We start from the raw sequence: 26,442 nt of genomic DNA, 5'->3' as shown, positions 1-26,442 counted from the left end.
GTATTTTCATAGTAAATTTTCATTTGTTAGTGATATTTAATGAATAGTGCCTAGGCTATGAACTCACACTATTTTTTTTTTCATTTCTAGGATCCTGCTGATCTAGGATGGCAGCCATTTGTTAAGACATGGCTTATAAAAGTTTCATCACTTCTTCCACCAACAGCCATAGAGCATCTTGAAGGCATGTTTAAAAAAAGTGTGGAAGAAGGTCTATTATTTTTAAAGAAGAATAATAATATGCAGCCATTCTCTATACTTGAAATACCAATTTTAACAAATCTCTGCAGGATTCTTGATGTTTTTTTTGATTTCATGAAAAATAATGGAGTTTTTGGTAAATGTAAGTGGAATAGAAGTCATTTCATTTTCTTGAAAGCTTATTGGATAAAATTCGAAAGAAAATGTACACCTCTCCCCATCAAGCATTTGCATTCTAGTTGGAAAGATAAAACCCCCTATATGAGTAATGAAGTTTATTTGCAAGTTACATGTTAGAGGTGTTAAGTTTGATTAGAAAAGAGGTTCAAGCTATATTTCAATGCTGGATATAAATAGAGAAAGACATCACAGGAAGATTATATGGTATATGCAAAGCATAAAAACAAAACATCTTATGCAGGAGAAAAAATATTCTTGGGAAGTATTCAGAGGTAAAATTGAAGATATTTGTTTAGAGTCACACAGCTGTATATTTCTGAGGGCATCTCTAACTCAGGTCTTCCTGACTCAAGGTGTAGAACTCTAACCATTATACCACCTAGCAAGGGAGGATGAAGAAAAGGGAAGGGAGTAACAGACAGTGCTATAAATTCCTTAAGAACAATATGATTTCTAGACTTCTGTGAATTTTTATGATTCTTCTTTATAATAAAAATTAAATAAAATCAGATATAATTTGATGCATCATTGATAATATTCTTTTTCTACTTTACCTTCCCTTTAAGCTTTGTCTTACTTTCATAACTCTTTCTTCTTCAACACTCCTAGAAAATAGTACATTGTAAAAATATATCTGGAATCTATTTCTAACCTCTCCATAAAATCTCTCACAACTATAGAAACTCATTGTATTATATTTAACATGTATGGGACTGCCTGCCATCTAGGGAAGGGAATGAAAGGAAAGAGGGGGAAAGTAGGAATAGAAGTTTTTGCAAGGGTCAATGTTGAAAAATTATCCATACATATGTTTTGTCAGTAAAAAGCTATAATTTTAAAAAATTCATTGTATTGATAAAGAATATAAGCCTTGTTCTTGACCATGACAGAAAAAGAATTCCTGGGACAAAGGTCCCAGGCTAGATCCCAGTCCTAGCCTTTGGTCCTTGGTTCAGAGATCTAAGAGACTCTATAGGAAGGGAATTAATTCCCTGTCACTTAGACATAGAAATCGCCAGCTTTAGATTTTTCTCTGTTCATAGCTTGTGGAGAGGGAGTTGAGGTGATTAGAGCAGCAAACTAGAAAGCATATTTCTGTGGCTGATAGCTATTCTAACATAAATGAACTCCTACCCAAGTTCTGTTGTGAATTGTTAGAATAAAGCACTTTTTCATAGAACTTATATTTCTGTTTCATGGAATGCCAAGGCCACATAGAACACAATTTAGGAAAAATTTCTGTACTGTACAGCAATGCCTATTCATACCTTCTAAATGTGATCTAGAACCAAAAGGCTACAAACCAAAGGAAAACATTTGATATCCTAAAGAATATATTTACATAATACTTGAAGACTACATAGGAGAACCCAATTCTGTAACTTATAAAGAGGGATACCTTGGATCAAAAATGCAGACAGCAGATAAGGGAATATTTTCTTCCTCATTAGGAACAATGGGTCATCTTATTCACTTCATAATCAATCTGAAAAGGCAAATCTAATGCAATATTTTTACAAATTTCTTCACCACATTTTGAAACTCAAATGGTAGAAACTTTTGCCTAGAGAACTTAAAATATAGGAAATTATTGATTACTTTAAAAAATTAAATTTTTCTTTCTCTTTTTCTAGCTATTGATCCAACCCTAATGTCAAAATTAACCCCAAAAAATAAATTTGGTCTTAGAGTCAGGCTTCGAGACATTGAAAAATTGAAAAGGTAAGTCACAAATTGATTTTGGTATGAATCAGCATATTCATAGCATCTATTTCAAATTGGTTTATCACAGATTTATCATAGTTTTTGCATAATTGTCTGTAATGTCTGGGCTAGCTCTCTGGAGGGCCTCAGGATCAGTCAGAGTCAGGATCAGTCAAAGTCCTTGGTCTTTAGGAGCAGAAGTAAAGGAGGCAGGCAAGCTGCCACACGGCTTGCCAGAGATGGATCCTGGACTCTGTACTCTGGATCCTGAAGTCTTATCTGCTGAGCCCAGAGACTCTGACTCTCTCCCTCAGCCCTTCAATCCTTCCCTATGATTACATCACCACCACACATTCAGCAGGTGCCAATCTTAAGGAGAGCTATCACATCACCAAATCCTCCAAGTATATGTTTATAGAACCATTATCTCACCTTAAGTAGGTACTTAGCCTTAAGAGCTCTGCTGTCTTAGAGTCTAGTACCTCTTTTCAGAGTTCCAGCCCTCTGCAGTTGTCTAAGAAATCTTTCAATGACTAAAGTTAGTTGTTACTTTAAGTACCATATAAGTTCATTGAACCAGAATCTATATATGAAAAAGGAATAAACTGTCAAGAACTATTTTCAGGTAACTATAATCTTGGTTGTTGTTTGTGTTATGTCCAACTCCTCGTGACCCCATTTGGAGTTTTCTTGACAATTCCTTTTCCAGATCATTTTACAGATGATGAAACTCAGCCAAACAGGATTAAATAACTTGGCCAAGATCACACAGTTAGTAAGCATCTGAGGCCAGATTTGAACTAAGATGAAACCCTGCCATCTATTCATTGTGCCACCTACCTGTCTTATAATCTTATTAAATATTCTTATTAACTATAATGTTACTAAATTGTAATTGCAATGTACCAAATGATGCCCAATCTCTGTGGTTCTAGGCAAATAGCTGTTAGGGCCACAGGAGAAGAATTTTGTTCACTGTAGCCTATTATGAAATCCTGAGACTTTATGCCAATGTGGCTTATATGCAAAGATATAAAGATAAATATTTAACAGCTGGCTAGGGAGTATGGGGAGGTTGGAATGAAAATTTGCTCAGGATACACTTAAGTTTAATCTGCATTATTAACATCTCTTTCCCTTTCTGAAGTTTAGACAATTCACAAAACAATAAATTAAACTCTGATCAGTCCAAGTAAATCATAGCCAGGAACATAGAATCTCATATTTAAAAGGGATACCAAAGACCATCTGAACCAACCTCTCTTCAAAGAAGAATTTTCTCCATAATATAATCAAGGGGTCATCATCTAGCCTTTGCTTGAAGACATCTAGTGAAAGGGAACCCATTATTTCTTAAGACAGCCTATTCCTCTTGATATAACTAACTGTTGGGAAGTTTTTTTCTTAACATTAAGCCTAAATTTGGCTACTTTGAAAAATTCTGAGGGCTGATTCTAACATCTAGGGGTAATCCCTTCATCGTACATCAACCTTTCAAATACTGGAAGACAATATCATTTCCTACTGAAGTATTTCCTCTAGAGCTTAAATGGGTCTAGTGCCTTCAAATACTCCTCATGGTTTGCTCTATAAGTCCTTCACTATCTTGATTACTCTTCTGTAGATTCTTTCTTATCAATGTTCTCCCTCAAATGTGCCACCCAGGACTGAATGAAGTGCTTCCTATAGTGTATGATCATAGCAAGGCAGAGCAAAATGCTTAGCTCCTCGAAAGTATGGATCAATTCTTTTTCTTTATTTTTTTATTTTAACTCCTGTGCAAACACAGTGCCAAGTAAATAAAAGGTGATTGATAAGTGCCCATTAATTGATTGACCATCATCTGCCTCTTTCTGGACATCATGTCTTCCTTGATATTGCTTGTCACCTTAGCTTTTGGAGTGATCATATTACACTTTTCATTCAGACTGAAATCCATGGCTCTTTTTCCAAACAACTCTTATCTAGCCATCTCAACCTTGTACTTGAGAAGTTTATTCTTTTAACCCAAATGGAGAATTTAACATTTAAATCTAAGAAATTTTCTCCCATTAGACCCATCATTGCCTGTTTAGAATTTCTAGATGGCATTCTTCCATTTTGTCTGTTGGCAAGTGAAATATCTTGCCAAATGCTTAGCTAAAATGTACCTACATGATATCCTGATATACCAATCATAACATTATCAAGAAATTAACTCAATTTGACTTATTGTTGTTCATTATCTCTGCTTCTGTTCTATGTGTGCACAAAATCTCTTTAGCCATGTGTTCTAGAATGTTGCCAGAAATTGACACTTACCTGACTGATCTATAGGTTATAATAGAATAGCCTGCAAGCCTACTTGCTATGCAACATTCCCAAGTGTGACCCAAACCATATTCAATATAATTGGAAAATATTTAACAAAATACATTGAAGCATAGATAATATTAACATGTGGTTTTCTAAATATGTAGCTCAAAAGCACTCTTATGCATGGTTTAGTGGTTCTCTTATTTCTATTTGAATTTGATGCTACTGATTTATAGAGTACATTTGCCTCCCTTTTTCTGAAAACCAAAACTCTGTTTACTCTTCTGGTCTATAGCATCTCTCCCATTCATTGTATTGCATGCAAAATCTGCCATTACACTGAGTCATTCTACTCTTCTGTTGCCATCTACTATCCTATCTACTATCCTAGGGACTTACTGCTACCCTGAAACTTAGTGCATCAACTCAGCAGGTCAGTTTTATGATCTGGACAAAGTGCTGTTGATGGTCAATATCAAAGCTTCACTCTCATATTTCATCCAGCTCAAATCTATGCCTTAGACAACAGTCATCTTCATCTTTAGCATCAGGACCTTCAGCAACTGGGTCCTAACCTCTAGGACCAAACCCACTAACACGAAGCCCCCAACCCCCAAAGGATCCAGTTCAGGACCAAAGACTCAGATACTAAACCTCTTGTATAGGAGGATGACTTCTGTTCAGTTAGGTTGTACTAAGTGACCTCAGAAACTCTTTCTCTTGAGCTAGAAAGAAAAAAATATTTTTCTTAATTTTTATATTTTTAGACACAAAACAATTAAAAAGCAATATAGGTTTAGTTTAATAAGAGTTACTAATCTTAGAGTCAGAAAGGGCTGTGTTCCAATGAAAGCTCTGAGACTCATTCTAAGATCCTGGGCAACTTACTTAACCTGCTAACATCTAAGGTACCTCCCTGCGACAATCTATTAAGTTACAAACATATTGATGTTTTGATAGAGGGAATTTCAACAGCAAGATTTCCTTTACTGATACTGGCAAAATCACAGATGCTTTTATAGATGTAATTTTAAATTTTAGAGTTATTAATATAGTATTCATGGACAATAATTAGAACAAAAATGAGGCAATGGACAGAACACTAGCCCTAGAATCAGGAAGAATTAAGTTCAAATCAAGCCTCAGACTTGTAACTAGATATGTGATCTTAGGCAAGTCATTTGACTTCTGTCTATCTCAGTTCTCTTATCTGTAAAATAGGTATAGTAAAAGCACAATATTATGAGGACAAAAAGATCTTATTTTAAAAGTGCTTTACAAACCTTAAAGCACTGTATAAACGCTAGATAATTATACAGAATATCATAATTAATCTTACCATGAATTAAACTGTTAATTTAGGAATTAAATTTGACCAAGGTATGAAATCACAATTCTGAAAATCCATAAAATAAGCAAAAATTGTAAATCCTATTTGATGTCTCTAAGTAGAACCCTGGGTTTATGCATAGACCTGAGTCTCCTCAGGCCTGTCCTAGCTATACAACCCTTAATTATAGGCCTTAAATTTGTGTATTTAAAAATCAAGTTTCATCCTAGAAGAAAGGAAAACCCCAAACTTGCAAATGTTATTGAAAAAGATAAACTAAATATTATAAAGATTCTGAACATTCCTTTTATGTAATATCTTATTTTTTTAAATGAGAAATAATTATCATATGATCACCATTAAAGAATTAAACAATGTCAAGCCTTAAGTTTTAATAACTACATTTTATTTTTAACCTAATGCTACAGAAATATTTAATAATGACAATTTTAAGCAAAAGTATATGAATAAATTAATGAACTGATTTCTTTATTGTCTTTTCATTCCTTCTCTGTGCTTCCAAATTCTTTCATTCCATATCACAGAGCTATTCTCACTGACCAAGAAAGGGGATCGAAGTGGTTTCTTCAGAGAAATCCTGAAAAATTATGTCTAATGCTTGATAAGCTTTTTGTGTTTGCATTTACTTGGTCATTTGGAGGAATTTTGAAACGTGAAGATGAACATGAAGATGATATCCTGTTTGGCTCAGGGTATGGATTTGCATCTCTCCGGAAAATAACCTATGACTTCGACAACCTTGTTCATGAATTGTTTGGAGGAGATCCACCATATGGTATGTTCTGACACATTCACAGAATTAAACAAAAAAGAGCAAGTAATTTGAACCTTGTTTTCTATTTATTCTAAATCATAGCAAAATCTGTTTGTTAGAGTATAAATATCTTTTTTAAAATATTTTGAGTTTTTACAGAACTCATTATGACCTCCAACCAATTGTACAGAAGACTTCAGCAACAACAAAAAAACCTAACCATCTTCCTAGCCTATTTCTGTTGAATCTGTCTTTTTATCACCCAAATTCAAAATCTTATTGTGACACTCAACTCCTCACCCTCTGTCATTTTCTATATCTAAGCAGTTACCAAATCTAATCATTTCTACCTCACCAACAACTATTACATTCTTCCCCTTCTTTTCACCCACACAATAACCTCTCCAATTCAAATTCTCATAATCTTTTGCATGGGTTAGTTTAATAACCTATTTATCAATCTATCTCTTTCAAGTTTCTCTTCATTCCAATCCATCTTTCAAAGAAATTCCAGAAAATGTTTTATATAACGTTGTGTCTTCTCAATGTTTTATCATAATTTTTAATTTGGTGTTTAAAAATATACATTTTTTTCCTGAGGCAATTGGGGTTAAGTGACTTGCCCAAGGTCATAAAGCTAGGAAGTATTCGGTGTCTGAGGCTAGATTTGAACTCAGATCCTCCTGACTTCAGGGCTGGTGTTTTATGCACTGTACCACCTAGCTGCCCAAAGATAAACTTTTGATGAATATTTAGTTTTATATGATTCTAATGATTAATTTAAATAGAATTTAAATTATATAAATTTAATTATGTAAAATACATAACCATGTGATTTATATAATACTTTGAGATATGCAAAGTGCTTTATATATGTCATCTCATTTGATGAATATAATTTATATTATAGAGTAACAAAATGGGTATCAAAAAATCATTTTCTTTTTTCTTTTTTTTATTTTTTTCTGAAGCAATTGGGGTTAAGTGACTTGCCTAGAGTAACAAGCTAGGAAGTGTTAAGTATCTGAGGTCAGATTTGAACTCAAGTCCTCCTGACTTCAGAGTTGGTGTTCTATCCATTGCGCCATTTAGCTACCCCCCCAAAAAAAATCATTTTTCAAGTGTGTATTCTATAGTTTCTGAAGTACATATCATCAATGAACTATGGAAGGAAGTGCAGCACACTGGAGGAACATGTGTGCTCTGGACTGAAGGGATGCTTGGTTTAAATTCTATTTGATGTCTCTGTGAGTAGAACCCTGGGTTTATGCATAGACCTGAGTTGAAATCTCTCCTCAGGCCTGTCCTAGCTATACAACTCTTAATCACTTAATGTCCTTTTGCTTCAGTAAAATGAGGATGATAATAGCAATCTCCCAGAAATATTGTAATGATCAGATGAGATATTTGCAACTCAGTGCTTCACACATAGTAAGAACTATATATTAGCTATTATTATTATTGCTCATGCTTAATAAAGTAAGTAACTGAATCTTTTGGGGCCTCCGTTTCCCTAGTTGTAAAATGAGTGGGTTGGACTAGATGGCCTCCATGGGCCCTGTCAACTCTAGATTTCTAATTCCATGATATTCTTTAACTGTTTTTGCCTCTTTCAAATATTGTTAGGTATCCGTTTGCCAACAGCAGAACGTACAATCTTTGCTTATTTTGTGGATTTTCAGAATTGTGATTTCATACCTTGGTCAAATTTAATTCCTAATTCAGACAGTTTAATTCACGGTAAGATTAATTATGATATTCTGTATAATTATCTAGCATTTATACAGTGCTTTAAGTTTTGAAAGCACTTTTAAAATAAGATATTTTTGTCTTCATAATATTGTGCTTTTACTATACCTATTTTACAGATAAGAGAACTGAGATAGACAGAAGTCAAATGACTTGCCTAAGATCACATAGCTATATAGATCACATGTCTGAGGTTTGATTTGAACTTATTCTTCCTGATTCTAGGGCCAGTGTTCTGTCCATTGCCTCACCTAGATTTTGTTCTAATTATTGTCCATGAATACTATATTAATAACTCTAAAATTTAGAATTACATCTATAAAGAAATTGCTTGATATCTCTGTATACAAAACTTATTGTTAAGATTTTGTTTTGTTTTTAACCTGGATATGCTTAAAATGTTATATTCTAATAAGTCTAGCTTATCCCTAGAAGTTTTCTAAGTAAAGCAAGTTATAAAACATTAAGGTTTCTTGGGCAGCTAGTTGGTGTAGTGGATAGTACGCCAATCCTGAAGTCAGGAGGACCTGAATTCAAATCTGGCCTCAGACACTTAACACTTCCTGGCTGTGTGACCCTGGGCAAGTTACTTTACCCCCAATTCTCTCAACAAAAACAAACACACAAACAAACAAACAAAAACCATTAAGGATTCTTTAGAGAATTGACAGTTGATTTATGACATTACAAAATTGGGGCAGATATGCCTCATGGTTTGGGTATTCAATGAGAGAGAACATGATTGGCAGTGGAATATGGAATAAGAATCACACTTTAATAAAAGTACAGAAGGTACAGAGACAAGTGGTAAAAGGGCCAAAGAGGTAGTTGACATGAGGACAGGGGGTGGAAGACAGGTTGTATTGTAGGAAAGAAGATGAGCAGGGAGAGAGGCAGGGGAGAGAGATAGAAGCTTAGCAAACACTCTTAGCACTCAAACTAGTTGGGAATGACCTGAATCTGAAGGGATTCTTTCCATAAGGATTTTTAACAACAAACTAGCTAATACTTAATTCATGAAATATTACATTGAGATTTTATATTTCTTGAACTCTTACTCTTAATTATGTCATTTATTTAGATGATTATGCTAGTATAATAGCATGCTAATAATACAATATGAACAAGCAGCAAAAGCAATTAAAAAGAGTAGACTATTATTTGATAAACCCAAGAATATAAATTAGCTAAGAAAAGAATTCCTTTTTTGTTTTCGCAAGAAATGCTAGAAAAACTAGCAATTGTTTGTAGAAATTATCTTAGGCCATATTCTTCAAGAAGCTTAATATCTTGGCATAATATAAAACATAACATAAAGGTATCAGATGAGAACAAAAGGAAATGTCTTTTATATTTATGGCTATGGGAAAAATACTCAACCATGCAAAAGAGAAAAGAATTCAAAAGAAAATATAAGTTTTAATTACATAAACTAAAAAAAAACCTTTAACACAAATAATCAACAAAGAATAAAAATAGAAATTGTAGTGAAAAAATATGTCCACATTAACGTTATTGTTTAAAGAAATCTAAAATCTGAGATGCTTAAGAAATTTATAGAACTATGTGACAGTCATTTCTTTAGAGATAAGTGGTCAAAGGAAATAAAAGTTTTCAAAAGAAGAATTGCAAACCATAAATAACCCTATGAAAACATAGTCTGGATTACTAAAAGAAAATCAAATCCAAGATAAAAGAAATACAAATAAAAATAATTTGAGATTTTACCTCACATCCTGAAAATTGGCAATGACAGAAAACAGGAATAGCAAAGGTTTGTGGGAGACTCACTAATGAACTGTTGACGGAGTTGTGAATTGATTCAACCATTCTTCAATGCACTTTGGAATTATGTTTTTAAAAAATATAATGAAGTTGCCACTTTAATCCTTTTTCCCAGTCATTCCACTATTAAGCACAAAGAAATTCAAAGACATATACAAAGGTAAAACATATGTCACAATATTCTAAGCAGCACTTTTGTTGTAGCACAGAATTAGATACAAAGTAAATATCCATTATTAGGGAATGGTTAAAAAACAAAGGCATGTGAACTTAGTGGAGTCTTATTATGCAGTATAATACAAAGAAAGAAAAATGTAAAAAGATTGTTACTAGCTGACATAAAATGAAATAATCAGAACTAAAAACTACATTCATGACTACAACAATGTAAAAGAAATGATCACAAAAAAGGAAGCTTAATGCTAAGTAAATGAAAAACCAGTAAAAATCTTGGATAATAAGTGAAAAAAAAATGTGTTCCAAGAAGTAGGGATTACTAGCACAAAATGTTAAATGCATGATACAGTCCATGTATCCAGACTACTTTCTGATTTAAGCATAGATTATTTCTGCACTAGATAGCTAATTAATATTTATTAAGTGCTAGGGACTGTACTAGTCCCTAATAAAGATCTTGAACTCCCCCCCAAATAATTTCAATAATAACATTTATTAAACATCTAATATGTGCCAGGTATTATATTCTAATTTCTGACAGATATTTTATGCCCTTCCCAAAATGTTTTCGATAAATAATAATAAACATTTAAGTTCCTATTATATGCCAAGCACTATACTAATCCCAGATGGAGATCTTGTACCTCTCCACCCTAAAAGTTAATCATCTTCTCCCAAAAGAAATCTATAGAAGATATGTAGGGACTGGTGCTATGAAGCTACTCTTTCTTCCAAGATCCTCCAAGCTAACATGCAAATGAATATGAGTAAAATGAAAAGGTAAATGAAAACGCTAATGTTATTGCCTTCTACCTTACTCACGTTCTTACCTTAATATTTATCTGCCATGACAAAAATACCTGTCTTTGCTCCAGCATGTAATCCTTACTTGCTTATATAGGCATGGAATTAACTGCCTCCTACAAGGTTGTTTCACGGAAAATGTTGCTTTCCCAGAACTACTTAACAATGTCAAATAAGAAGGTCAATATTTCATAGAAACGGGGCAATAGGGAACAGCACAAGTCAAGATTAAAAATACTATTTAATTGGATAGTATTTCTAGCTGACATTTTCCTATTTGCTTTCCATATCCTGTTGCCCCAGAAGGTGGAACAAGAATACCTCAGAATATTCTTTAGACAGATAGAGAGATAAGATACCACAAAGAAATGCCTTAGATGAAAAAAAAATTCAGCAAAATGGTATAGAGTCCATGACTTTAGGAGAAATTTCCTTTCCAGTTATGTCTCTCTCATATATATGTATGTATCTCTCATATATATGTATGTATATATATATATATAAATATATATATAAACTGCTTTCTAATCTTTCAGAAATTACTTGGATATTTTAAAATCAGATTATTTATGTGGCTTTTTACCCTAGAAACATTTAAAATATACCCAAAATCACTTTTTCTTTTTTTCTTTTTAAATTTAGGATCTTCATACGCATCTGGTTTTCAAACATCTCTGGATAATATGATCAAGCCTAATAACAATATAGAGTTTAATCATCATTTTGCTACTAGAGATTCAGTATCTTACTCCTTTTTGATGAGTCTTTTTATAAAGAACAAATATCCTGTACTAATTGCAGGTATTAATAAAAATAAATTAAAATAACATAAAACTATAACCAATGTTAATAAATAGTTTAATGTAAGTGATTTAAAATACTATTGTGATTTAATGACATTTTATAAATACAGCTTCAGACATTCATATTTGTGTTTACTTGAAAAGGTTAAAATGTTATGTTTATTGAAGTAGGCATAACTCATTTTTTTCTAGAAAACCTATTAATTAAACCTATGGTGTTTTAATTTCCTCAAAATTGCTATTTTGAAAGCTGATATCTTAGTTTGCATATGACTTTTCAAGACCCATTAATATTTCATCTATAATTATCAGACAATGAGTATAAGGGTTTATATTTTTCAGCCCTTCTCCAATCTCTCTGGTTTTTACATGATCTTTCAAATATTATTAATAGTAGCTAAGAAATCATATCTTTCAGCTCTTTCAGGATCCCTGTATATAGGTCATCAAGGAGATGGATTTCTGGATAAGAAAGTGCTTTCCTTATCTTATATATCAATTCCCTATTAGTTATTTTTCTTCTAATAGTCCTGTATTTCCAACTGCCTGACAGACCATCTCAGTTAAACTCAGCATTCAAAAACTGAATTCATTTTCTTTCTCCCTAAGTCCTCCCTTTCTTCTGTTTTTTTTATTAATGTCAAGGTCACTACCATGCTCACAGTCATCCCCATTATCAACATAGTTATTATCCTTGACTCCTACCTTACACTTACTCCATATATCCAATCTAATGTTGAGCCCTGACATTTCTACACTCACAACATATCTTTTATACATTCCTTCTCTCCATTCATATAGCTTCAACCCTAGTAAAAAGCCAGTATTACTGCATTTCTGGACTATGACAGTAACCTTCTCTATGTTCTCCTTGCTACATGTCAGTGCCCATTCCAAATCATCAATTGCCAAAATAGAGATTTTTTAAGCACAAGAATGGCCATATCATTGCCCATTTCAATAAATTAATCACAACAAAATATGTAAAATATAGCTTTAGAGGGCATGAAAAAAAAAACAACTTTAGACATTTACTCTACAACTTTAGAGTAAATGTCCTCTATCTCAAGGAGCAAGGCATAAAAGCCATTCACAACCTGGTCCCAGCCCATTTTTTCAAAAATGTACTGTTTCACTTCCATCATTCTCATCCAGCCATCTTGTTCCTTAGACATAACGCTCTTCTCATCTTTCTGGCTATTTCCAAGCCCAATATGTATTTCCATCTTATGTCAGTCTTAGAATCCATTTTTTCTTCAAAATTTAGCTCAAACTACATCTTCCATGAAAGCCTTTCCTAATTAAATGTACTCTGCCTCCCAAAAAATCATTTTGAATTTATTTTTAAATATTAAGAAACATTTTCTTAATATTTCCCAAAAAAGCATCACAAGATTTTGCCTTCTACGACTATCATTGTAATCCACAAACCTAATGACTAGGCTTCTTCTGTCTTCCTTGCTATTATATTTCACTTCTCAATATTTCAGATCCTGTCACTCCATTCCTTCTTTGCTGCTTCCAATCTGTTATTCATCTGTCAGAAGAAAGCTGACAACCAAGGTTTAATTTTGCACACAATTCTCAGTCTTTTGACCAGGAGTGAGCATGCATTCTCCTGCATTCTGTAACTACAATTTTCCTCACAGATAAATCACAGTTATATAGATAATTGAGGTCCTAGATACCTGGTATCCCAATAGGCTTATATATACCATATACTCTGGGAGTTATTTTCTCAATCTACCTTTACACTGGTAGATCAAATCCTCATAGCAAGGTTGCCATACCTCCTCTCAGATTTCTAAGAATAGCCTTTAGAGGCCAAATGTCATTTTGTAATGCTATGACTCTCTACTACCCATGGATATGATCCCCTCTCCCTGCCCCCATTGTGTATCAATTAGTCAACTAGACTTAATTAGTTTTTAGAAAAAATATTCACTAAGATGGTACAATAAGAAGAGTTGGTATAAAACATTATTTGTGATACTCTTTCACATGGACATGTGGAATACAATGGAAAAGTGGGTTTAAGTATAGACTTTATGTGACAAAGACAATAATTCGCAGTCTTGGTTTCTGAAAGTCCTTTCCTCCCCTTCCTAGAGTAATACTCATAAAGTCCCATTTAAGCAAAGGATAGTTTTTTCTGCTGGACTTGAAGTCACCTTTCCTCAATGTTTCTAGCTTGTTCTTGACTCCCAATGCAGATATTACTATCTTTTTCTCCTCTTCTGGGCTTTTTACCAGGAATTTATATGCTGATTGGGAGCCTAGGATCCTTTGGACCCTTTTAAGCTCAGAAGGTCTTCTGGTCCAGAGGGTGGAGAGATCAAGGTGAAGACCCAAACCCTGCTCTTCTCAAGTGGGTTGCTTCTCAGGAACTGGGATAGAGCAGCCATTACCAAGCTGTCTGACATAAAAAATTGCTAGGTTCCAAATTGGATTTTTTAATAGATGATACAGAGAGCATAAACAAATTTTCTTGGCCAATATCAATAAACTTACTGTACTACTTCATCAGAGGGTTATCAAGGAATTGTAAACTGGTCAAAAAGGATTTTTTACACTTAGTCCAAAGTCTATGATTGATTTGATTCATTAGAGATATTTGGGCTTTTTCCACACCTGGTTACACTACACTTCACTACAAGAATATCAGCATCTTTTCACTGCCTCAAGCTAGGCGATGGAAGGAAGGAGTAATCAATTTATTTAACTCCACCTACCTCTTATAATTGCTATTATTATATTACTGTTTTAGGAGTTCTTTGAGTCAATTATACTTTGCTCATAACATTGTCTTTCATTTAGATTTATGCTATATTCGTCATGGTAACAAATACCCCTGTTCTTCCTTCCTTATAATGCTGATTTTTGTAGAATGAAATCATTTTGGAAATCATTTTTAAAAGTGGAAAGAAATATACACAAAAGGTGTTATTTTATATTTACATTTAAATTATTCTATTTAAGACCAAAAAGTGGCTTTGGATTTATCCACTAAAATTGAGGAATCTGGGAAATTCTGGCAAATCAATCTGAAATGAAAACCTATTCTCACTTATTCTCTCATAAGCAGTTCAAATAGTTTTGAGGGTTCATAGTAAGCCTCTGATCTTAATTTTCTTAATCATTCTATCACAAAATCGATATGAAAAGGACTATAACAAAGGCAAGGAAAGTCTTTCACATGGAATTGAGATGCAAAAAAATCTAAAAGATACCTTGACTGTCCCCAGCTTTCCATGCTATTAAAAGAGGAGTAACCAATTTTATATTCTTGCCTTCAGCATAAAATTAGATTATTCTGGGTGTTGGGTATTCTTTATTAAATTAAGTTAAAATAATGAGAAAGTTTCTAAAAATCTATTTGGCCATTTTCTTAGGTTAAAAAAAATCTAACTTATCATAATCTTTTTTTTTTCTTTTAGGAGAGTCTGGTGTTGGGAAGTCTGCTGTCATTAACCAAATGCTTGAGAGACTTCAGGGCCCAGGGCAATTACAGATAAAATATGGAACTATTTTAGGAGAAGTTTTTTTGTATAGGAGAAGAAGAAAATCAAGGTTGTATATGTTAAGATCCAACATTGCTTATCTTGCAAAAAATTCATATATATGTATGTAAAAATCCAGATTAATCAAAAAAGTTAGTTTTTTCCAAAATTTTCAGACTCCTTTACATTATAAGCTTTTTTATATATTTAGAATATGATTCAGTTTATAACAATTTATTTTACAGTAATCTTTTTAGAGATTATGTTACATAAAACAAGGTATATCTCTAAGTTTCATTTATATTTATTTAGTTACCGATAGGAATCTCATAGGATTTTAGACCTTTAATAGAAACTGAAGTTAAGTGAATTGACCAAGATAAAGCAGTATGTGCAAAAATCAGTGCATACAATTAGGTTTAAATCAATATAAAGACTTGTAGAAGCATTCGTAATATACAACATCTAATAACCTGTGATATAATAATAATAATAATAATAATAATAAAATCAAACTTTCTAGTTCTGCATCTCTAAGATCTATTCATGGAATTGTTGCTTTGTCTCTTTGTTTCAAATATCCTAACTGTAAGATAAATATGGTATATCCTTACAATCTTTTTAGAAAGGATGTTCTGAAATTAATCTTCAATTACATGTACTGGGAATGAATGGGTTGTTATAAGGAAATGCAAAGATGTCTAAAGCATCTTTCTGTGTCCCAAATGGAAGAGGAAAAAAATCAACACTGAACAGAAAAGAGATATGACTTAAATTGTCTTAAAACAAAAGAAGGAGTCTCTGTTTTGGAATGCTGGCTGACTCCTCCCATATAGCTTCCCTCTATAGGGGAATTGACAGGGTCACTTCAGAGTAATCGGAGCTCATTTTCTGTCACAGAATTTGAAATCTGAAATGAATGGTGGTCATGTCCATCCTCCAGTAGAGAATGCAACCAGAGCTCATATTTTATCTTCTGAGCTAGGACCCCCTTCTCCCTTTCTTAGAAAGAAAAAGAGAGCAAATTAGCCAACTTTTCTTCCAGTGGAAGACTTTGGCAGAAGCCAAATCCATATCAAATCAAAAAGGAAAAAGTCATTAATGAGTTGGGCTACTATTTATACTGCTATTATGAAAGATAATCAAGGCATCCTAGTAAAGTATCTGTCTATAAAAGTGTTGGCCATACTTGAATCTTTATGGTTTTAAAGAATGTAAAAAGTTCAAAATAAACAACCTTATAAAGGGGAAACATTTTTATTGATTATCTTTTCAAAATGGAGAATTTGTGGAAATATGAGATACTTTATGCACTGCTTGTTAGACGGAAAAATCTAAGTCATATTGAAGAAATCCTTGATTTGAAAATGCTTCTGAGTTGGAATAGATTCCTTTTATTCTCAAAAATCACATGGATAATCAAGAGAAAAATTTATTAGAAAGTTTTAATTATTTGAATTTATTAGAAAAGAATTACATACGTATATTTGTGTGTATTATATATAGCACTTCTAAATTATTACACATTACCACATAGTGAAACCTTCATTGCTAATGAGAATTATGTTAACTGTATCATTGTAAAGAAAAATATATACCATTCTCTAATATGAGTTAGAAACAAAATCATAACCTCCTATTTTCATTATCTGGGTAGATCTTTTAATACATTTATTAATAGAAATAATTTTTAAATAGAAAAACAAAGTGACATTTCCTAACCTTGGAGTCAACAAAATCAAGGTTCACCTTCACGTCTAATAAACATTGGCTTTCTAACTATGTTCAAGTCCCTTACTCTCTCAGAAATGTAGCAGAACCAGTTCTAAGGGCTTAGTAAGAATTGCTATTAAATTGTCAGTGTGACTCCTACCTTTTAAAAGTCAGCAATCAATACAAATTAGAGCTTGATTTAATGTTGAATGGATTTTTAAGACTTAAAAATGCTGATAATGCAGGTTAGATTTTAAAATGGACTTCCATATATTCTTTTTGGGGGAACACCTGGTTGTTAAACATTTCCTAGCATTCCTCAATTTTGCACTATAAAAATTGCTTGAACTCTGCAGAAGGGCTTTAAAAAGGTCAGGGGAAAGACTGTGGCCAGATCACTATAAGCTAATAATAGTAATAACTATAGACATTTATCTCATGCTTTAAGGTAAGAAAGGTGCTTTGTACGAATTATCTTATTGAGCCTCACAATACTCTTGTTTCTGTAGGACTAAATAACTGACAAAGACTAATGATTTCAGATGTACTAATTTTTGATCTGTGTCTGGGGTGGAACTTCCTAATGCTAGGCATTTCCACATTGATAAAATGACAGATTTAGATCCCCTCTGTTCACCCTTCCCCCCAAAAAAAGCCATTTAAATGAGTTAATAGTGACCTTTTTTTTTTAATTTTAACAGCCTACAAGACAATCTCTCCCTGTTAATTTCAGACAGCTTTAAGACACCAAGAGATTTAGGTATGTGTAGAAACTGAGATAAATGAAATGAAATAAACAGTAGCAGTCACTTCCTACTCCACCAAGATGCAAATCATTTACCATTAGGGGCATACAACTTTTAGAACAAATGATTCTATTTTAGTCACTGATTATGATTAGACAATATTATGTCACTAAAGTTTTCAGATGATATTAAAATTTTCATGATCTTAAGTGATTATATTAATGTCTCAAAAATAACTAAAACATATTCGTTAATGAAAACCATTTTGGTTCTGTCTCCAAAGTCATGGTGAATGATTTGGGCAAGGGAAGATTATCCCTACTCATGAGAAGCTCTTAAAGAGCTTCTCATTAGTAGGTGTAGTAGATGCCAAAGTTCTGGAGGGAACTAAAGATTTCTTTATTCCTTGATGACTTCTAAATGTAAAGATCCAATGAACTTGTTTGTTAATCCGTGACAATTAGGAACATTTTCCTTAAAATTAATAAGGTTTATTTTTAATTATTTTATTTTCAAGTTTTTTCTCATCTTTCTCTCCTTCTACCATTGGGAAAACAGGAAACACACACACTCCGTTACAGAGATGTATAACCAAAATAAAATCCTCCATTGACCATAAACCAAAATATATGTGTGTGTAGAGCACAAACATACATGTTCACACAGAGATTGAGACATATATGTGTGTATATACACATATATACATGAATATGTGTGGAAAATATATTTCACCTTGAGTGCTCTGGAATTATAGTTATTCATAATTCATCATAGTTCCTACCTTTTTAGTTGTTTGACTTTATATTATTGTTATTATACAAATTGTTCTTTTGATTCTGTTCTGTTTGTGTCATTTCATCGTTGTTCATTTGTTTTCCAGTTGCATCTAATCTTCATGATCTCATTTGAGGTTTTCTTGGAAGAGATACTAGGGTGTTTGCCATTTCCTTCTTCACCTCATTTTACAGATGAGGAAACTGAGCCTAACCAGGTTGAATGACGTAGCCAGGCTCACATAACTAGTATATGTTTGAGGGCCAGATTTGAAATTAGGAAGATGATTCTTCCTGATTGCAGACCTAGAACTCTATTCTCTATGCCTTCTAGTTAAGTACTTACTAATACTTAAAAACTCTGATCTAGACAATGACTAGCAATTTCTCCAGAGCCCCTATAATGAACAATGCTATCAACATCATGACAGGTGATGGTCTTGAATTGCATAACATCATACATTTTTGTACATGACTATTGTGTGAATTTTTTTGTCTCATCTCTGCAACCTGGTTTTTCTATCTTCCTTCAAATCCCAATTAAAATTCTACCATCTTACCAAATACTTCTTAAGCTTGGTGCTTTCCCTCTGAAATTATCTCCAATTTATCTTATGTGTATCTTGTTTGTGCAAAGTTGTTTCCCTATTGACTCTACCATTATACTATGAGCAGCAACATATACTTTTTTTGGCTTTTATTTTTATTTCTAGAGCTGAGCAAAGAAACACTCTCTCCAAGTCTTCTACATTTCCCCAATCCTCTTCTCCCTCAGTTGAAGACATTTGCCTCTAACTTTACTGAGAAAATTGCAGCAATTCCCTTTGAGCTCCCTCTCTAACCTTATCTTTATCTCAAAATCCTTTAATATCCTCTATTTCCCTCCTTGATTTTCTCAGATTCTGTCAGTGAGGTGGCCCTTCTTCTTGCTAAAGTCAATTCTTATACATGTGTGATCTCTCTTCTTCAGTGGATTGAAACTTGGCATCTTCTCCCTATTTTCTTCTGTTGATTCCTTCCCTTCTGCCTCTAAATGCAACCCATATTGCTCCCCATCTCTAAAAAACCTTCATAAAAATGTAATAGTTCTACAAAATGTCATTCTGCAATCCTCCTTTTGTTAACTAAACTCCTGGGAAAAAAATCATCTGCAACTTTTTGCTTCAATTCTTTGCCATCTGGCTTCTGACTTTATTCCTAAGTAAGACTGTTTTCTGCAAACTTTCCAGTGATCCCCTAATTGCCAAAACTGATAGCCCTTTTCAGTCTTCATCCTTCTTGAGCTCTCTGTTGTCATTATTTAATATCTTTTCATACTGGATACTGATCTCTTCTTTGGGCTTTTATGACATTTTCCTCTCCCTGTTATTCTACCTGTCTGACTACTTCTTTTCAATCCCCTTTGCTGGGTCATCACTCTTAAGTATTCTTCAAATCTCTGGCACTCTGGTCATCTCCTTCTACTCTCTTTTACTTGGGAATCACATCAGCTCTTCTGAGTTTAGTTATTTTTATGCTACTGACTTAATTCTATGTATCTAGCCTCAGTCTATACCCAGAGCTTCAGTCCTGCATCACCAGTACTTAATAGACATTTCAAAAGAGATTCCCATAAGCATGTCAAATTCAAAATGCCCAAAGTAGAACTCATCATCCTTTTCCCAAAACTCATCTCTCTTGCAAACATCACTATTTCTGTCAAATGAACCACATATTTTTAGTTTCCTAGGTTTATAACCTCAACATTATTCTCACCCCCTGTATCCTATTGCCAAATCTTGCCATTTCTACATTCATTATATATCTTATATCTGATTCCTTCTCTTTAACTACCCAACTATCACCTGAATTTGGACTCTTATCACCTCTTGCTTAGACTATTGAAAAGCTTCCAAATTAGTCAACTTGATTCTGATGTTTTTCTACTATTATTTATATTCTTTGTAGTTGCCAAAATGTTCTTCCTTAAGTCACTCCTCTACTCAATAAATCCTTTTTTTTTTTTTTTTTAAGTTTTGGAAGCTCTTCACAACCTGGTTCCAACCTATCTTTCCAATCTCATTGTACTTTCTTTCCCCTCCCAACCTCTGCAAACCAGCCAATTTGGTCTTCTTTCCGGGGACAATAAGAATTGGAGGAAGATGGAAGCAAAAAAGATCACTACAAAATTTTGAGCCTAAATGGTTGAAAACATGGGATTCCTTAAAAGAAATGAGATGTTGGGAAGAGGGATAAGTTGAAGGAAAAGCTTGGCAGCAAGAAACAGTGGAAAGAATACTATCTCTTAGTCAAAAGGCTTGGGGCTAATTACCACCTCTGATGCTTAGTATCTATGTGACCTTGGAAAAATAACTTGGCCTCCACAGACTTTACTTCTCTACATAATGACAAGATTGGCTTTTGAGGTCCCCTCCCCTATCTAGATCAATGTTCCTGCAAGCCTACTATGAGTTTGGTTCTTAACATGTTAAGTTTAAGTTAGAAGTGAGGCAAATAATAGGAAGCTAAAGATATTAAAATGGACCTTGAATAGAGATTACATTAAATATATTGAGTTCATATATGTATATATATAGAGTATATATACATACACATATTTATGTATGTTTATATATAAAAATTTATATATTGAATTTGTATATTGTCATCTGTTGTTGTTTATCTTTTTTTCTCAAAGAAAACTATGACATCAAGGACCTGCAAGTGAATTAAATTTAAGTGAGCATGGACTGTGCAAAGTCACCAGGCTCACTTTCTCCTCCAAAGTCATCTGGCCAGAGATAGATCAGGTGGCTGGGGATGGCCCTAGAGACAATGGGAGACCTTGTTTCTTTCAAGCAAAGGTTTTTCCCCGGACTTAATCTGACTGAGGCTGTACCCACCCAGTGATTAAATCTAAATAAGAAATGAAGCAAAGAATAGCTTCTGTTATCTAGTAAAAAAAAAAAAAATTCAATGGTAGAGGACCTCAGAAACCTCAGGGTTTCTGATCCTCTTCCCTGATCTAGACAGCCATGATTGAGTTCTGTCAGTCATTCTTGACTCTCCTTCATCTTCTATATATCAAAATCTACCACTTTTACACAATGTTTTTCCACTTTGTCCCATCCCATCCACTACTCTCATGCTTGCCTAAGTTCTCATTCTCTCATCTTGAACTATGGCAACTGTCCTAATGGATTTCCCTACTTCAACTATCCTTCCCTGCTATTAGATCCTTCACTTCACTCCCAGATTATGTCATTCCTCTCCTCAAAGTCTCTTGGTAGCTCCCTGTTGACAAAATCAAACTTCTCTTCTGCTACATAGGAACCACCAATCCTGACACTTTCCCCCTCACCATTTTTCCAGTTTTAAGGCACTCTACTTTTCTCACTCTGTCCTCTAGACAAATTTGTGAATTCCCTTTGTTCATTCCCGATTCTGGCTTTTATTTCTACCCATTTCTATCTTAACCTGTTGAAATCTTATCTTATAATCTTCAAGACCAAGTTCAAATGTCATCTTCTCCATAAGTCATATCAATCCAAAATTATTTTTTCTTTACTTAAATCTCATGTACAAATTTGTTTGGACCTCTCATAAGCATTTTTTCCTCCAGAGTTATCTGGCCAGATAGAGATCAGGTGGCTAGGGATGGCCCTGGATAAAATGGGAAACCTTGTTTCTTTCAAGCAAAAGTTTTTCCCAGGACTCAGTTTGACTGAGGTGTACCCATTCAGTGATTAAAACTAAGAAATGAAGCAAAAAATAGCCTCTTTTACCTACTAAAAAAAATTTCATGTACCATTTTCTGTCAGTTTTTTTTTTTTTTTTATCTGCAGCTAATTTCCCCAACTATGTTCTAAGATCAGTGATTGCCATGACTGTGTGCTGTTGATCTAATACAGCATTTGGCTTAGTAGGCACTTAATCTGTTTTTATCTGAAGAGCAAAGATATTTCCTCAGAATTTCGATGTTCATTTGTGTCTAGCTTCCTGGGAGAAGATTATCATTGGATTAAAGATGAAGAAAGCGAAGAAATTCATGCTAAGCTTGAAAAAAACATTATTGTGTCCTCAATAAAATTTAGTGCCAATACGACTGCTGGCAAAACCCAGGAGATGATTCTTAAGAAATTGATACGAAAATCTAAAAACGTTCATGGAGCACCACAAAATAGCCAGGTAAGAATTCTCCCCTCCCCTCCTTTATTTGATTATCATATCAATACTATTAAAGGACTAGTACTACTACAATTTTTTGAAAAATAATAATAACAGTAATAACAAATAGCATTTAGAGAGGACTTAGTATAGCACACTTCTACTGTGCTAAGTGTATTTACAATTATTATTTAAATTTTATTCCCACAACAATCCTGGCCTGGTGACCAGGGTTCTTTATCTTTTAAATAAGGATAATAATAATAATAATAATAAAATAATAATCATAATAATAATAATAGCACCTCCGTTCTAGGGTTGTTATGAGGATCAAATGAGAATTTTGTTGTTATTCAGTTATTTTTCAGTTCTGTTCTATTCTTTCATAATCCCAAAGATACTGGAAAGTATGCCTTTTCCTTCTTCAGCTCATTTGACAGGTGAGGAAGCTGAAACAGTTGAGTGACCTACTCAAAATCACACAGCTATTAAGGCTGGATTTAACTAGAGAAAATTAGTTTTCCTAACGCTAGATCCAGCATTCTATCTACTTCGCTATCTAGCTAACCCTCAAATGAGATAATACGTATAAAAGTATTTTGTAAATCTTAAACTTCTACATAAATGCTAACTGTTCTTTTTATTATATCATTATTATTACTAAGAATCTCCATATCTAATACACAATTTAAAAATTTGAAGTGAGAGTATATGATAGAAGGGAAAGCTGAAATTAAAGGTAGGTGACAGGATTGTCTCTGCTAATGCTTTTTTTTTCAACACTTTTTTTCTCTTGTTTATGGTACCAGTAATAAAAAGCAAAGAAACTAATGGTACCTGGATCCTGACGTAAATTACAAAATAAGTAGACTTACTATAGCTTGATAAACTCCTTTCTAAGCAGATGGTGCTAAAAATGTCAACCAATGTACTGGGACAGCCCCAAGTGTATCTGTCCTACCTCTGCCTTTAAACAAACCCAAATCACTTGCAAAAAGCTTGGAGCCAAAAATATTTGATCCATAAGATGACTGAATCGCTCCACTGGGATATGAGCTGAAGTCAGCTGCTACCAAAATTATTACACAGTTAAGACCAACTACCATTTCTGGAGACAGAATGGAAAAGGAAAATCAGTTTTTACAGAATTGTTTTAAAATCTAGGAAATCAAGTCTCAATATGCCATACACACAAAAATTATGTGTCATTGTATATAGAGTGTGGACCTCTCACCCATAATCTATACATATCTATGATCACAAATAAGACTTGAATCCAGGTCTTTCTGTCTGTAAGTCTATGACAACTTTCTGCTTTAAGTAGAAAAATATCCTCATCTGGAAGTTTCCTATCCCATTGAAATCACAAGTATATTTTGGGGGGGAGGGGGTTTTAAGTTTTTTGTGTTACTTTTCACATGAAGAACTACAGAAATATTTTAAAGAAAATTTGATTTTCCCCCCCATTGGGTACCAAAATTCCTGGTTAATGTCTTTGTAGCTAGGTGATCCATCTCTAGCAAGTAGTTTTGTCCATGAATAATACAGTCTTCCTCAAGTTATATGGTTTTGGATCACTAATCATCTAAATAAAGGATGAATGGAGCTTCTATGTTTAAAAATGCTTTCTATAATTCATTATCTACAAAATTCCAACTTCACCTGTTGTATTTTAATAATAATAATAGCTAATATATATACTTTAAGATTTTCAAAGCTTTTCACATATATTATTCCATTTGATCCCCAAAACAATACTGTAAAATAATTGCTATTATTTTTACTTTATAAATGAAGAAAAAAAGTTTCAGAGGAGCTTCATGAGGATTCCACATCTAATAAAGGGTCTGAAATCAGCTCTTTGTGATTTGAATTCTAACATAGCAGCCACCATACCCCATATCTGGATGGGCCCCTCACACTGCTGAGTGGTCTAGATACACATGAAACTTTAATTGGGAAATATTTAACAAGATAAATAAAAAAGCATAGATAATATGAATTTGTATTTTTCTAAATCAATATGCAAACCACAGAAATCTGTTTCTTGTGATATATGAAAAGCCTGAGAGACAGTTTAAAGATAATTACTAATCAATTTATTAATTAAGCTAGCTGAAAATAAATTGATAGTTAATGGTTTTTCTGTAACCAAAGACACCAAGTAGAGATACTAAATGTCTTAAATACTTTTAGAAAAGGGGATGGCCCAACAGGTAAAAATCAACCCTGATTGATGAACAATTTATGAGGAGGTAGACATATTAATGAGGTAGACTAAAAATCCTTAGTTCCTGCTATTAAGAATATGACTTGATCATGAGACTCATCTGCTTCTAGCATCTTAACAAATGAATACATCTCTATCCAAACCACTCTGGTTGGTTTTCTTTTTCTGGAGCTGGGTCACCCTAAACTCAGTAGAGAAATACAAGGACATGGGTTTAATGCTGTATATTTGGAATGTGACTAGATTAGATTTTATTTACACTCTAAACAAAAGTTAGGTCTTCTAGTCAAATGAAATCTGGATAAAAATTTAGGCAATCTCATCAATTATCAAGTTATTTCAGAGATTGGCTCACTTGCTTATAGGGACTGGCCCCTAAATGAAAAAATGAGGAAAAAAACTTAATCCTAATTTTTAAATTGATTATAAATATAATAGAAAAATAATAATTTCTCTCAGAACTACTAATCTCAGTTGCCATCTTCTTTCTCTATAGGAAATTACAGAGAATTCAAGTGAATGTTTTATTTTTGATGAACTAAGAAGGTGTTATTTGTAATTATCATATATTTGTCACAATTATTTAATAATTTTAGTGAAGGTAAGCATATAATGACTATTAAATTTGTTTAATTTTCCCCCCAAAGGTGATAGTATTTATTGACGATCTGAATTCACCAGTGCCAGAAGAGTATGGGGCACAACCACCCCTGGAATTGGTCAGACAATTTTTAGACTTAGGAGGGTTTTATAATACTGAACAACTTCAATGGAAGGTACCATTTTTTAGTTTTGTTTACCATAAAAGATTATAGTTAACAATGACTTATTTGTATTTGTATTGTGTTGTATACGAATAAGTATTTGTAACTATTTTTAGCAAAGTGGGGATTTTAAATAGATCAACTGTTTAAATACCCAAATGATGTATGTATATCCTATGGGATAAGGATGTTGTTTTTTAGGAAAACCTGAAGATTCAAGATTGGCCATGCCAATGAATTTTGCAAATTAAGCAAACCTGTTATTCTAGGATCTCAAAGCAAATAACAAACTAAATCAAAACAGGTTATAAACAAGTTAGAATTTGCACAATTCCTGTAATATTGGTTATTTTACTATTTAAATCAACTAGCGGTAATTTTTGTCCAAAGCATCACTTATTTTATATATACACATGTATGGAACATGTAGGAAAATATGGGATGATGATTTTTTTTAAAAAATCAATTTGTGTGCTGCTTTTCAAGTCCCTTAACTTATAATTTTCAGTAGTCCATATTACAAAATGAAAACTTTGCAAATAGACATCTGTCTATTTGACATTCCATTCTAAATCTTTGGTCCTGTTAAGGATCCTGTATGAGGCAGCTTAGTGGCAAAATGGATAGATCTCAGGGTCTGGAGTCAGGAAGACTTGAATTGAAATCCAACCTCAACCACTTTACTAGCTATATCCCTCTCTAAGTAAGTCACAACATTTGCTTGCCTCAATTAATTTAATTACAAATGGATATAATAAAATCACCTA

At 33.2% G+C, this 26,442-nt stretch overlaps 1 protein-coding gene across 1 annotated transcript in view; it reads left to right on the top strand.

Moving 5' to 3' along the window:
• DNAH14 (dynein axonemal heavy chain 14) overlaps positions 1-26,442 on the top strand; it is a 347,573-nt gene that overhangs the window by 187,855 nt on the left and 133,276 nt on the right. Inside the window, 8 exon segments of the mRNA XM_074264888.1 lie at positions 91-343; positions 2,016-2,103; positions 6,256-6,506; positions 8,112-8,225; positions 11,643-11,801; positions 15,241-15,373; positions 22,510-22,702; positions 25,559-25,687. Coding sequence (XP_074120989.1) covers positions 91-343; positions 2,016-2,103; positions 6,256-6,506; positions 8,112-8,225; positions 11,643-11,801; positions 15,241-15,373; positions 22,510-22,702; positions 25,559-25,687 — 1,320 coding nt within the window.

This window comes from Sminthopsis crassicaudata, chromosome 4, assembly GCF_048593235.1.
Source record: "Sminthopsis crassicaudata isolate SCR6 chromosome 4, ASM4859323v1, whole genome shotgun sequence".
In the NCBI taxonomy this organism is placed as follows: Eukaryota; Metazoa; Chordata; class Mammalia; order Dasyuromorphia; family Dasyuridae; genus Sminthopsis; species Sminthopsis crassicaudata.
The sequence above is the reverse complement of the archived record's forward strand: the minus strand, read 5'-3'. Positions and strand labels throughout refer to the sequence as shown.